Source organism: Phoca vitulina, unplaced genomic scaffold, assembly GCF_004348235.1.
Source record: "Phoca vitulina isolate PV1807 unplaced genomic scaffold, GSC_HSeal_1.0 scaffold14, whole genome shotgun sequence".
NCBI lineage: Eukaryota > Metazoa > Chordata > Mammalia > Carnivora > Phocidae > Phoca > Phoca vitulina.
The window spans coordinates 36563753-36579124 of record NW_022589717.1 but is presented as its reverse complement, the minus strand read 5'-3'; the positions used below and the strand labels follow the sequence as shown (position 1 = coordinate 36579124).

The 15372-nt window shown below is 33.5% G+C and overlaps 1 protein-coding gene across 4 annotated transcripts in view; it reads left to right on the top strand.

The window, feature by feature from the left end:
- The window catches only part of FSTL5 (follistatin like 5), a 726034-nt gene that overhangs the window by 376499 nt on the left and 334163 nt on the right, over positions 1 to 15372 (top strand). For all 4 annotated transcript variants that reach the window (XM_032413109.1, XM_032413108.1, XM_032413107.1 and 1 more), the window contains exon 6: positions 6924 to 7044. In XM_032413109.1, the coding sequence (XP_032269000.1) occupies positions 6924 to 7044 (121 nt within the window). The remainder of the gene's footprint in view (positions 1 to 6923; positions 7045 to 15372) is intronic.

Genomic DNA, 15372 nt, shown 5'->3' with positions numbered 1-15372 from the left:
TAATGATCATTTGTTGTTAAAAAAAAAAAAAAGGAGCTCAGAAATGTTCTGGGTGGTTTATTCATATGTATATTGAAATCGCTGGGAATATTAAGAGTTAAGGTAAGCAGAAAGATTGTGAATCACCAGCTAAATTTATTTGTGAATTATGGGGAGAGAATGGGAGAGAATTATGTAGCTGAATGGCCTGAGATTCAAAGAAGTAGGTCTTTTCTATCTGTCTCTGTCTCTGTGTCTGTCTCTGTCTCTCTCTCCATCCATCCATTCATCCATCCATCCATCCATCTGTCATCTTTTTATCTATCTAATGAAGACTGGTTTGGGAAACAGAAATAATACAGAAGTGCCAGTAGGGAGCCGTTTACTTATTGACCATCTCCCTTGCTGAGGTAGAATGGATATGAGAGAAAAATTGGCCTCCAATTGTTAAAATTATTAGACAAATGGTTTTCCTAAGGGGCAGCCAGAATTTCTTAAAGTTAATGTGGTAAAGAACATGTTTTTATAAGAAGTGGAAGGTAAAGGAGAGTTTTCTGATCAGAGAGCAGGTCACTATGTTGGGTTTGAGTTGGAAAGGAATGGAGATTGAGTCACAGAAGGAAATGTACACAGCAATATGGGGAAACTTGGATTTCTTAGGGTCACAGAGGTAAACCAGGGTATGAAACACAAAGGAATTTGTCCAGATTGTCCCTTAGAAGGGAATGGACAACTGTGTCTTGCACTGTGGTCTGAAATGTTGGATCTTTAGGGTAAGATGAGGGGACACATAGGCAGACTTCACCTGGTGGAATGGCACCCTTGAATTTGTTAGCAGTGTTAAAAGATAAGCTGAAGCATATTAAAATTTTAAGAATTTATTTGAGCAAAAATCAATTTGAATTGGGCTGTGCCAAACCAGAAGTGGTTAAGAAGCATTCCACTGAGGGGAGCTAGGGGAAGACTTTTATAGAGAAAAGGAGAAAGCAAAGTAAGGAAATGGTTGATTGGCTATAGCTTAAAGCATACTTGGCTATTTGTGATTGGTTGTCAGTTTTGAAAAGTTGAGGCATTTACAGGCTTAGACTCTGGGTTGTTTACACAGGCACCAGGGCATTAGAACCAACTGAGTCTAATGGCTTCCTTGTTTAACTTAACAGCAGTAAACATAGGGTTCTTAAAGTGAAATAGTGCTAACAGCTTGGAAAATCTACTCCTTCGGCCTCTCCCTATTTCATAAAATAACCACCCGTAGAATTTAAGTAAGCAAAATCATTCCCTTGTGATTCTCAGTTTAAATAAGCAGCTGTATTGAGTATATTGATTTAGCTCTTTCTTCATTTAGATTCTGTCATCTTAATAAGCTGATTCACATTAGGCATGCATATTAGAATGAAATATTTCCCTAATGTGCACACATGCCAACTCTTTATTAAAATAATAAAAAGAGCTACTTGTTCACAGGATTTAGATTATGTTATACATATTTGACTTAAAAAGCTATTTGCTCAATGACTACCATATGTGAATACATTTATAAAATTAAATAAAAAGCAAGAATAAATAAGACCAGATATTTTTAAGCTATCAGGATGGGCATGGCAATGATGTTTTTGCAACCTTTGTACATACGATTTTCTTTAAAAATGATTACAGCTGTTACATAAGGAATGGACAATTAATCTTTATTTTGAGTTGATAAAGCCTATTACAATTTTAAAGATTTTTTTAAAAGGTTCTGGTGTCTAGTCAACATATTTACTATAAGATTGGTAAGAATTGTTTTGTCTAATAGATACAAAGTATTTTAGTGAGAACAAACTAAATACAAATAAACAAGCACTTGTCTGGATAGAGAAGGGAGATAAGTGAGAACTTCCAGGGAATGCCATGGTAATTAATCCTATTTAACATTTTAAAGCCCCATAAACCTTCTGGTAGACGAAATATGGCAGCAGAAAACCAGGTGTTTGACTTAGAAGGGCAGTGGCAATGCAGTAGGTAGATCTTCCCAGTGCTGGCAATTTCCTTTCAAGTGCTAAAATTTCAGGAGGGTAATAACAGCAACAGTGAGCACTTACCAGAGAAAGGTAAGGTCTGTGATTGTTGGTTTAGTTGCAGCTTGAGGCTACAATTAAGAAACAGTACTTTCAATTCTATCTGGAAACATTAGTAATGAGTTTCAAATATTCTTTTTTTTTATGCTATTCATAACATGCACAAGACAATTGGAAAATTAAAATTTTGTTTTTAAAACATTTAAACATATCATTTATAGCATCTTTCCTTTGGAATGTTAAAGTACATTTAAAACTTGGGCATTCACATTCAGAAAATCCGTGTGAGCCATATAGAATGCCTTAAAAATAAAACATTTTTCTTATTATTAATGTTATCTCTTCAACAGGTCTTTCAAGAGAATTAATGTTGGCCCTATTGATTTTTTAAATGTTATAAAACCTAAAAAAGAACTTAAAAGATGTAATTAATTTTTATGTAATCCTTTTCTTCTAATACAGCTATTTCAGGATAGCATCGCATATATATGATTAACAATTATAATTTGTAATGTTAATTATTTACTCTCCGCCCTTTCACCTTGTTTATTTTTTAGAACACTGTTGACAATCTGTAATTATCTTGTTTATTTAATTATTTGATTACCTGTTCTCACTTGTCCTCTTTAGAAAATTAACTCCATGAGGACAAAGATTATGTCATTCTTATTTACTACCGTATCTCCAACCCCTAGCACAGTTCTTGGCACATGTTGGTTGTTAAAAAGGGAAAGACAGAAGGAGGGAGGAAGGGAGAGGGAGAAGCAGAAAGCTAGTGTACAAGGAGATGTTCAGAGAACCAACTAGCAGAGCAGCCAACCCATCTGTATCGAGTATGTAGGAGAGGCTTAAAGATAACGCCAGAAGAATATGTATTTCTCACAAAGTATATTTATTTCCTGACCCCTTAAGCTTTGTTGCAGTCTACACATTTGTCAAGTAAAGAGTGAATATATCTTCTTCTCCTCAACTTCACAAATGTGATGTACTTTCTTTAAAACAGAGGACCGCTGAGCTCTGATCTACTGAGATCACTGTTATTGTGACATGGTCATGATTAGTTTGAGGAAGAATAGCTGGCAAAGGGTGAGGAAGAGCTCATCCTCTGATGTGCTCTTGAACAAATGATTGGTGTGTTTTCTAGGAGTTTAGAGTTGCTGTTTTTCTGTCTCCACCAAGGAGAATAAAGTAAAAGACACAGAACTGGAAGATTCTACTCCATTGTCCTCCCTCACCCTCATCACCATGACCTGACTTGAGACCATCAAAATTGATCCTATGTATTTTACCTCTTTTATGAGAGTCAGTATAATAGTCTTTGATTTCTAAGTCATGATATATGCCCAGAAAACTAATATTCACACCTCTCCACAGCAGGGAGACAATCCTCTTCACCCACTTCCAGCGTTTTCTTTTTTTCTTTCCAGTTTTATTTATCCTCAAATAACTTATTGTCTGACATGCTATATATTTTACTTATATATTTATTTTTTCCCCCTTTACTAGCATATAAGTTACACATGGGAGGGATTTTTGTCTGTCTTGTTTTCAGAGTCTAGGAGTCTGACACATAGTAGATAGTCAAAAATGATTTGTTGAATAGATATCTAAATAAACAAATAAAGGAGAATAATGGAGAATAGTTTACTTTGGGAGGGACAGGTTTTTTTTTTTTTTTTGGTTTTATTTTTGTTTTCTTGTTTCGGGACAAAAAAGAATATAATATCAAAACACTGAATCATCCCTGAGTTATTACAATTCCTCGTACAACCTTGACAGTTCTATTACTTTGAAATTAAATATGTATCCCCTCTGGGATGCTGTATACCTGAGCTCCCTGGATGACAGACATTCTACTAATACTTCTATTTTGTCACACTGACTCTAATCTCTGTGGAGCCCAAGATTCATGTAACCTGATTTTTGATCATTAAAGAAAGTGAGACTCTTTAATTGTCTTTTAGCCTTAGAGAGTTCACCAAACACTGATAAATTTGGGAAACATACTCAATATTTTACAGTAGATAACAAAAAAATTATGAGTGGTCTCCTTGACTAAAGCTTCATTGTAGGACACTTAGATAACAATATATTCACTGAGTCTGGCTCTGTCATGACCACCAGTCCAGAAATAACATGTGTTTTGAGGAGCCTAGACTGGGAAGTTTTTGGAACCAGTGCCAGACATAAATAAAAGACATGCTGGCAACTATGAAAGCCCTACAAGTTTGCATCCTCTGTGTCAAAGAATGCTTAATGTATTACTGTGCACTTGGGAAGGAAACCTGCTTATTTTCTATCATACTTTCTTGCAGACAATCAGACACCCATTACTTTAAGGTTATCAAAACTGTAGATATCTAAAGCAATTTCTCCATGCTGGTTGAAGGTCATAGGAAAGTATCGCCCTCATTTGGAATACCCTGGACTATACACAGATCCATCAGGAAACCTAAAAGAGAGAAGTTACCAGGAAATATGTTTTAAGTAGGCTGCTTTTGACCAAAAAATGGAGAAAGCATGTATTTGAAATATTGATGATTTGAGAAAAATAACCTCTCTCCTGTACATGGGCATGGTCCAATATAGGTGAACAGAGTTGGGTTTTTTTGTTTTTGGTTTTTTGTTTTAGCCAGGACCATTTGCTTCTCTTGTGCACACTCATTAAAACAACATGTCCAGCTTAAGTTGTATAATCATGATCAAATCAAGATCAAGATCAAATCAAGATCAAGCTAGTCTTATGCCAACATTCAGAAAAAAAAAAAGGTAGAAGTTCATTCTCTTTGTCTAATACATGACTTAATTTGAGTAAACTATTAAAATAGAAAATATGAGACAGAAAATGATGAAGATTTTCTCCAGGTTTTTCCATCTCCTTTTCTTTATGAACATGTATGAGAATAAACACCACTAAAAAATATTATTAAAATACTTGACCAAACCCTGGTGTCACTGCATCCTTAAAATTACTACAATGCTTGCATTACAGATCTTTAAGAAGAGCATAGTGAGGTAAGATGAAATACGCTGTCCCCCTACCCCCCGGGAAAAAGTAATTTTCCATGATCTAACAAATAACAGATGGAGAATGACTGAGAGCTCTGTTGCTTTCTAAATAGAAAAGCAGTATTAGTTTTCTCATTAGGTTTATAGGAGAGATGGCTTCAGCCATTAGGTAGTTTCGTTAATCCTTCCAGCTGGACTGTGCAAGAGTGTAGGGCTTAATACTCCCTCTCAACAATATCTATTTATATGGATCAATTAAAGCAGATAAATGTTTTGCCTCGTTTCCCCCCTAAGGCAGCGAATATCAGCTTAAACAATGAAATGTGAATACATTACGCAAGAGTAGATAACCCAATATAGTGTGGCAGTTCTGTTTGGCAGTGCTCAGGTGGCTGGAGGCTGGAGCAGGCTGGGGGGGGCTCTAGTGACCCTTGTGCTAAACTCCATCCTCAGAGCTGCCTCTACAGCTCATCCACACTCAGGTGTAACTGAACTTTTAATATGGAAGTGTTCCCCAAAGGGTTCTAAAAAAATAGTTTGATAGCATCTGAGAATATTTAGAAGTTAGTATCACTAATCCACCGTTGATCTAACAAAGAAAGTCTGAAGCATACTGCTTTATCAAAAATAGTAATACGCTGTGAATACACAGCAGTGCTTGTGCAAGCTGGTGTGGAAATCGGCGGTGAATTGTTTGAATAAGAAGCACATCACATTTTTAAAAAAATCATTATTTTTGACTTTAAATGATTACTTTTGAGTGCACATTATATGTCGCCTTGCATCGAACTCTATGTGAGTGTATGTGTGCCTGTTTATGTGTATATATGCGCCTGCGTGTGTGCGTGTGTATAATCTCACGACAGCCATTTGAGATAAATGTTACTATCTTCAATTTCTAATTGAGGAAAGGTTAAATGATTTGCCAGAAATTATAGAACTGTTAAGTGGCATTGGCAGAAACGGAACCCAGAGCTGGCTGACTTCAAGAGCCTGCATTTTCTGATTACATGGCACCGCCTTTTAAAAAAACACACACTCTAATGCGCAGCTGGACTGCCTCTATATGTGGGAGAATAGGAAAAGCTATGGACACAGCTATGCAGCCCCCCAGATGGATAGGAATGTTTGAAAAATCTTGGGGAGCTCTTTTATTTGAGAGGCAATAGTCAAAACAGTAGAGTATAAAAAAGCTACAGCCTCAGTCCATAGGACAGAGCACAGAGTAGAAAAGCAGTTTGATGATTTTTCTCACCCACACTTGGATAGATTTTCACCATCAATCGGTGCATTAATCCTCTCTGGCTCCTGGAAACAGTCATTTGCTTAATAGCTCTTTTGTGACCGAGAGAGTTAATGCACAATCCCAAACGGCTTAACTTCCAGCTGAGGAGGAGTTTAGGCAGAGAAGGAAAAAAAAAAAATCTAACTTCATTTTTCACAAATATTTTGAAGATGAAACTTAGAACAAACGATCTCACTATTTTTGTTGAGAAAGAGCCCTGTTTTATTTTGACAGAGGTCACTGAGACGTAGGAGGCAATTTTCATGTGGAGATATTTCCTTGAGTCAGTATAAATGGAGCAAAGAAAATGAGTGAAATACAAAATGTCCTTGTAAATTTCAGATTTTTCTGGGTCCTACTGTGAAAATTTTGTGTTAGAAAGTTTGGACTAAATTCTAAGTACCTATCTGAACTTTTTAACTTTATATCTTTGGAACAGTTAAAAATAATTGTCCAGTAACCGAAAATCTGTATTTTTCATAGGTTCTGTTCTTTGCCCTACTGCAGACTCATTAAATGATTATTATGTATAATTAATTGTGCTATAGAAATGTTTAGATGATTATAATTGTATGGCTTAATTTTCTTGTCAGGTGATAAAACAGGAAGAACTTGGCAAGGATCTTTCTGATTGTACTTTGTATGACCTACTGAAATACGATGATTTTAACTCTGACAAGCACCTGGCTCTTGAAGAACTTTATAGAACATTCCGTGAGTATAATATGCATTCTCTAATTCTTCTTTGTTCTTTTTCCTGTTTCTTTACACAATACTGTGTGTTTGCTTGATCTCAAAGTACAAGCTGTTTTTTTAAGAGAAGTGATATAAGTAATATAATTGAAGTACTTAACTGTGTTGAAACATATGTAAAAGCTAAGCAGTTTAATAATTCCAAAATGAAAAACTGGGCATACTTGATAACCCTAGAAATCAGTTCTTCCTGATTTTATTTGAAAACATTAATTCCACAATGTTTTTTCTAAGGTTTGGAGTAGGAGCAGCGCTTGACTGGTTTTCACCATATATCAAAAACAATTTAATTATTTATGCAGTGACTTTTTTTTCCTACACTATTGGGAAACTAAAGTAGATTACTAGATAGAGTTTGTATTATGTTAACAAGCATAGGAATGGATAATTGTATTTATGTTAAGGTACTTTGGAATAATTTATATATGTTTCAGTTGCTTAAAGACTTCTTACAATTGACTATATGGGCTTTATAAAAGGGAATTATAAAGATGATCTCTCTGGCTTAAAAAAGTTGTCTACCAGGTTATTTTTTAAAAATAATTCAAAGAGGAAAGACTAGGGGACAAAAACCAGAAAGGAAAGATTTAGGAGATGTGCACAAAAATTAAATTAACTGGTTGGTGTTTTGAAAATCACCAAAGAATCAAAGTTCAACAGGATTTAATTTAGCACTGAAACCAGTATTTTTATTCTATCTTCTATCTATCTATCATCTATCTATCTATCATCTATCTTTAATATGTTATATGTATATATATGTATATATTGCTTTCCAGAAAGGCAGGAAATAGTATATGTACTTAGTGTGAAAAGATCTCTTTTGTATTATGCCTCTGCCATCTATCAGTGGTCTGATATTAGGGAAATTACTTAAATTTCTGAAAATTCATATAAACAAGGATAGTAATTTTCTTGTTATATGATAATTTTATATTAAACATTAAATTATATGTTATGTAATATTTGGTACAAGCAAAATAATATATGTGAAATAGTTGCAGGTTACAAAGCTTTAAGGCAAGATATCAGTATGCTCTTCAGATTTAATTAAATTGCATTTCCATTTTAAATTAAAAGGCAGGATAACAAGGCAGGATGACTCCATAAACAGTTAATCCCTTAAAAGTATGTCACAAGGTGAAACTATATTTCAAAGATAACAACAAGAAAGCAGTATTATTATTATTCTGTGTTTGTATGAAGAAACTGAAGCACAGAGAAGTTAAGAACTAAGTGGCTGAGTTTATAATTAAACCTCTGTCAGACTATGATGTCTATGTGTTTTCCACTAAACTTTACTCCGTAATAGGCATTAGTTTGTATGCTCACAGTGGCAAGGAGAAGATATTATGGTTTATCAGGAAAGAAATTTTGTTTATATTGTTTTATATTTATATTATATTCATACCATCCTAATATATTATTATATAAACGCTATGTGCCAGATAGAAGGGATCAACATCATAAAAAGACCTACATGAAATATTAAGTGAATTGAGAAAATACTCTCCAGTTTGAGAAATCAAACAGAATTTTTGAAGATGGTAGCTATTGAATTAGTCTCCAGGATGAGTGGATATGGGCTTTGGGGAACAGGAGATGGGAAATTGGACAAAAAGAATAGCATACATAAAAACTCAAGTGCGTGGCATTTCAGGTATTTACAGAAACTAATTCAACTGCGAGATCTGTTCCAGGTCTGAAATTCTATGAAAATATATCAATTATTATTGCTATTTTATTAACTTGTTTTATTAAACAAGCAGTCTAATCTACCAACTCCAATCCCTCACCCTTACACTATGCAGATACATGGATTTGACTAAATAAAAGTAATTGAAACTTGTAGCAAGAGCAGAAAATATTTTTAATGGTATGCAATTGATCAAGCATCAATAAGATAATTAAGTGGATGTCTGTGTAGAATTTTTATTCAAAATAAGGTTATTGTTGGTAATGAAATGGTGGAGCTAGAAACTAAAACAATAAAAGTAGTGTATAAATAATATGTTATTTTTATGACAGCACAGCAAAGACTGAATAATGATTCCTGGCAATATCAGTAAATAAGAATCTTGTCCAGAATATTGCTGCTTGTACCTATTCCAGGGAAAAAATGATACTGCGTTTTGAGATATGATTTGATGTTGCTAAGGAAGGCAAGGTGGATCAGTTTATTGTTCTGATAAAGAAAATTCTGCAATTCAGGAATCTGTATCATCAATAAAAACATTCAGTAGAGAAAACAGTAAAGTTTTATCTATGAAGGAGCTACATTATACTAGGAACTGTTGAAGCTGAAAGGGAAAAAATCTATATGATTTGGGTTAACTATTAAAAGGTAATATGGTAACAATTTTATGGAAATTATTTTTAGTAAATACAATGAACTTAATGAATATTGTAATATATCTGCCATTAGGTCAAAATTATGTATAACACAAAAGGCCTACATTTTTAATATTCTAAGTCATGAAGAGATAGTAGGTAACGAAAGCACTTGGCAATCAGCAATCATATTATGATCTTTTTTTTTCTTTTTGTATAATTGCAAAACTATCCCTTAACAATGGTAAAATGATGTTCACATAATCATTTAGAGGAGATAATGTTTTTCTAAGTAATGCTGGAATTATATGGAATATTTTAATATTCTTTCTGGTCTCACCAAGCAATTTTCTGGAAAGTATTACATTTTCAGTGTTGCACTTATTTAAACAGGTCATCAAACTATACAACGATCCCTCAGAGATAGCAGAATTAATTTGTATGGATTGTGTCTGCATTAACAAGAGGTATTTATACTTCTTCAATAGGAAATATGTATCTATTTCTTTCTTCCCATCTATTATAATACTTTACAACTAAACCCACTTTGGTCTTGTGAAGTTTAGTGACAGGTTTTTTATAATGGCGTGATTTCAAAAAGTCACTGTATTATAAAATACTACGGTAGTTTCATGAATAAAAATGTGTAACAATAGTGAGAAAAGCAATCTATTCAAAAATCATGTATTAAATACCCATGTGTATAGAATGCTGTGATAGTTAAAACAACTTAAAAAGATTGTTTTTCTTTCCCTTAGGAATATATAATCTCAGACAGACAATGACAAAAATGACAGATCTAGTATGGATAAAAATAATTTTTTTTTTTTTACATCCAGAATGATTCCTCCAGGTAGTTCCTAAAGAAAACCCAGAAAATGAAAAAGTCCCTAAATGAATGTACAGAGGAATAAACTGTCTAGAGAAGTAAAAAAACCAAAAAAAACAAACAAAAAAAACAACCAACCTTCTCTTGATCCATTAATTATTTGCTGGTAGATACAGATTTTTGGAGTTCCAGTTTATAATTCTTTCTGCCATGGGTAATAAAATGGAAGAAAGTAAAGTAAAAGGTAATGTGCAAACAAGAAAAGGTTAAAGGTAAAAAATAGCACATCATCAACTGTATAAGGCTTTCTGTAAAATAGCCTTTCCCCTCCTTTTTGGAAAAGATGAATTATTTTAATATTTTACAATAGGCATTGGATGGTATTCTTAATTTTTTTCTCCAGAATTTTTGGCATTATTAAAAAGGTATTTAAAATAAATCCTCAGTGTTAGTATCAAATATTCTAAATTATGCCTCATTTGATTAACAAATTTGGAAATCTATTTAATGGGATCAAATAAATTTTAAATGAAGTCAGTGACATGGTTTTGAATACTTAGAGGAAATACTAAATCCTCTGGTCAGATGGTGAACACCTTTCACCCCGGCATTTTGTTGTCTTGAATATTTTCAGTAAAGCATGTAGATTTTTCAGTGCAAAGGTTTCTTACACAATTAAAAATGAGTCAACAGTGCCATCATTAATCACAAGGACTTGAATTAACATACAAGGAAACAGCACTTTATTTTCTTCCCATTCAAAATTAAGTTAAAATGTTTGATTGTTTGATTTACATGGAACACTACATTTTCATTTTAAATCTGTAGGTAAATCTAAATGATTTGCCATCAAACATGACCATTCACTAAATTAAGGCATTCAGTTTCAAAAGTGATATTCAGATAAATGTTTATGTTTACTTATTTTTGTAGTCAAACTCAATTAAGATGATAAAGTGCCATGATAGGATTATTGATTTTAGGAATTAATTGTTTTTATTTCTAGCTAGCAAAAATGGTGCAATTGGCTATCCAGAAAATAATATTTGTTTGGAGAATGCTTTCTATGTACTTTATTTTCTTAAATTATAAGTTAAATTATAAATTGAGAGTTAAATTATAAATTGTTTTGACTCTAGTTCCAAGTCTAAAATTGTATGAAATGAGGAGTTTGCAATTCTGATAGATTCTTCAAATTCCATTAAACCCTTATGAGTTGCAGTTCCCAAAACTATATACGTGTATTACAAGATATATATGTATTCTAGTAGTTCAAGTTCTAATGTCACACTTAAATAAATCTCTATGAATTCAAAATGATCTTTATGTGTGGAAGGATCCAAAAAAAGATGTGTTTCTACTAGGCATGAAATAATTAGTTTTTTACAAGTATAATGCATCGACTGTGAGCATTTATATTGAAACTAATTGTATAATAGTTCTCTCTCCTTTCTTAAAAAGAGTAGGTAATTAGGAGTCTAAAATTTTAAAATATTAAAAAAAACATGGAACACTTATTTTAAATTGCCTAACTATTCATGATTATACTCAAAATGTCATCTCTTTTTATATGAAACACTTCTTAATAGGATATAGTTTTAATAATGACATTATAAGGAAAAATCATTTTCTAAGAAATCACAATTGCTATAATAAAAATATTACTTATTGGAACCATCTAATAATCAGAGCAATGAAATATGAATACTATGTTAATATTCATAGATATTAGATCATTAGTATATGAAAGACATTTTTTAAGGAAAATAGCAGAGTTTAGTGAGAATTAAGACTCTTAACAGTAATATGGGTTAAAGGTGATAGTGCCAGGACTAAAGGAGCAATAGTAATATTACAGAGAACTGGTCATATTTGGACAATAACTCACAAGCAGAATCCTCTCAACTTGATGAATGATTACATATGCATGGGATGGAAAGGATAGGGTCAAGGATAATGTCTAGGTCTCTAGCTTGCATACCAAGGTGAACAATGATGCTATTCATTAAAGTAGGGCACACAGGAAGAGAAGCACGTTTGGGGACATATACTGAGTTAAATTTTCAACATATTGGCATATTCACATAGAAACCCTTGGTTGGAGAATATTGTGGTCTGGAGCTCACGTGGGAGTTCAGGACAACAAATAGAGATATGGGGCATATAGTTAAAATTTGATAATATGGCAGGGAATGGAGTATCCAAGGTGAGTATGTAAAGACAGAGAGATGAGCAAAAGAGCAATAGGGAACTAAAACTTAAAATTAATTAATTAATTTAAAAACAAAACAAGTGAACAAAAAAACAGAGAGGTAGGAAGGAAACCAAAGGACTACACCATCATAAAATTTTAATAAGAAATTTCCTTGCCTGAGTTCAAAACAAGAGAGTATATTACAGATAAATAAATGGCCACTGAATTTGTCAGTAAGGAGGTCGTTGGTGACTTTGGGCACGGCATTTTCGGCAGAGATGTAGAGATAGAAGCAAAAGTGCTGGTGGTTGAGAGGTTAAATGTAAAAAAAAAAAAAAAAGAAAAGTGAAATAAAGAAAAATAAAAAAAATGCCGAGCAAAGAAGCAGAGCATGCAAGCATATATCGAGTATATATTTAGATAAAATCCAAAATAGGTAAAACTCATCTATGGTTTTAGTAGTTCACATGATGGTTGCCTTTGGAGGAATTGGCAGGTGATGGTGTGGGAACATAAGGTGAGAAGGGGACTTTTAGAATGCTCATAGCGTTCTACTTTTAGCCTTACAAAAAAATCCCACACTGGTTTGGGAAAGGCAAATTTAGACATTGATATAGCTACTGTAGAATAGCCTCACACACGGATCATTGTAGTATGAAACCTTATAGCAACTTTAATTGCCTGGTACACTGGAAAAATAACTCCTCTACAACATACTTTGATTAAAAAAAAATTCACTTGTTTGTATAATTATAATTTTCTATGTTGGAGTTTATAGATATGCCTTGACAGTTTTGGTAAATAAAACTCAGCACCATTCACTTACAGGTAATTTCCACTTTATATTACTGTTACTCTATCTAAGTTCTTTAGACCTTATAGGGAAAGGACTGTCTAACATGATTGTTGAGACCCAGCCTATAGACATGTATTCCAAAAGGACAAATTCTGGTCCTAAACAAAATAAATTATTTTTACATACGAACTGTGAAGATAAAGACAACAGGTAAGGCAATACCAATTTAGACTATAATTTTAAAAAGAAAGTATTATTTTTTTTTTCCATTTTATGACCCTGTCCTCCCAGTTGTTAAGATTACCTTAATCTTTGGTAGCTGGTGCACCTTTATGTTTCTTCTTTTACCTATAGCCTCTTTCACAATTTCTCACTGGTAATTTTGCTTGCTGACCTATTTGGAACTCCTAAAAGCAGACAATTAGATATTTTAGCTTCTCTTTTATTTCAAGTGAAACAGTTGTATTTATTTCTTAAAGTATTGACTCTTTTTGTCACATAGATATTGAGAGCAAGGCCTTTTCTGACGCAAAATAAAATTGAAATAAACAATAAAATGGAAATTGATTATTCATTCTTATTTTTCCACACTGCATCATATCTCGTCAATCATAACATAGCGGGTCTGACTTAAATTACTTTCCCCTGACTTCAGCACGGTATTCAGCAACAGAGTTAGCCTAAGGCTGTTTTGGACTTTCAAAATCATTTCTGTAAGTCATTGGTGCTTTGGCTTTGTTAACCCTGTTCTTTACACCGATTTCTCAGAAACTCCTTGGAATTGAGCCTTGCATTGTGCTTGTGTGGTTCTGAAACCCTATCTGCATGGCATCTTCTTCAGAATGGCTTTCCTTTGGAGATCACCAGCTACATTCCTGCCCCAGATCTGATCTATTTGGGCATGACAGAGTTGCTGCAGCTTGGCACCAAAGCCTTAGCTTCAACTTAAGAGTATCTCAGGGGCACCTGGCAGGGTCAGGCAGTAGAACATGTGACTCTTCATCTCAGGGCCAAGAGGTCAAGCCCCGTGTTGGGTGTGGAACCTATTTAAATAAACAAACAAACAAACAAAGTATCTCAGATTTCCAAACTGAGTTTCTACTAATGGGATTTAATTTTTAACTGGCTAACTATTGTTCAACAGTTTAAAACAATGTGAATGTAATGTATCATGTTTTAATTACTAGTTGTTTTCTGAAATTCCTACTCAAGGTTAGTCTGAGAAAATGCATTTCATTTACATTTTTCAGTTGAGAGCTTCTTTTTTTTTAAGATTTTATTTATTTGAGAGAGAAAGCACAAGCAGAGGGAGAAACAGGCTCCCTGATGTGGGGATCTACCCAGGACCCTGGGATCATGACCTGAGCCGAAGGCAGACGCTTAACAGACTGAGCCACACAGGCGCCCCAGTTGAAAGTTTCTTTTTTTTTTTTTTTTAAAGATTTCATTTATTTATTTGACAGAGAGATAGAGAGAGAGTATAAGTAGGCAGAGAGGCAGGCAGAGGGAGAGGGAGAAGCAGGCTCTGCGCTGAGCAAGGAGCCCGATGTGGGGCTCGATCCCAGGACCCCAGGACCAGGACCCGAGCCGAAGGCAGATGCTCAATGACTGAGGCACCCAGGTGTCCCTGAAAATTTCTTTATGGTATTCTTCTCTGTCAAATGATCCATTATGGAGGCATTTACCTACAAAGTGAAGGCTATGATATATAAAATCAAATGTTTTTTAAATATATAAGATAATCATGCATGTTTAGGCAATTAAACTTTTAAAACTATTTTTTTTTTTAATTCAAGGATTGGAAGCTAGTACTTAGAAAATACATTTTTGCCAACTGTATTTTAATATATAATTATTATTACCTTCACATTTTTTAAAACCAGCCAGAGGCCTACCCTCTTATTTAAGAGAGTTCTACCACTTTCATAGAGTGGTTACATGGGTGTAACCAGATAAACAAAGAAGTTTTAGTAGGCCTTATCAATAATATATAGAAATTATAAGATTTAAGTCCACTCTCTAATAATAATTTGAATCTAACCTGTTTTGTTAAAAAAAAAAAGAAGAAATGAATCAAAACTAAAAAATGGATTTTTTAGTTTTAATAATTTTTATTTAATTATTTTATTTAATGTTATG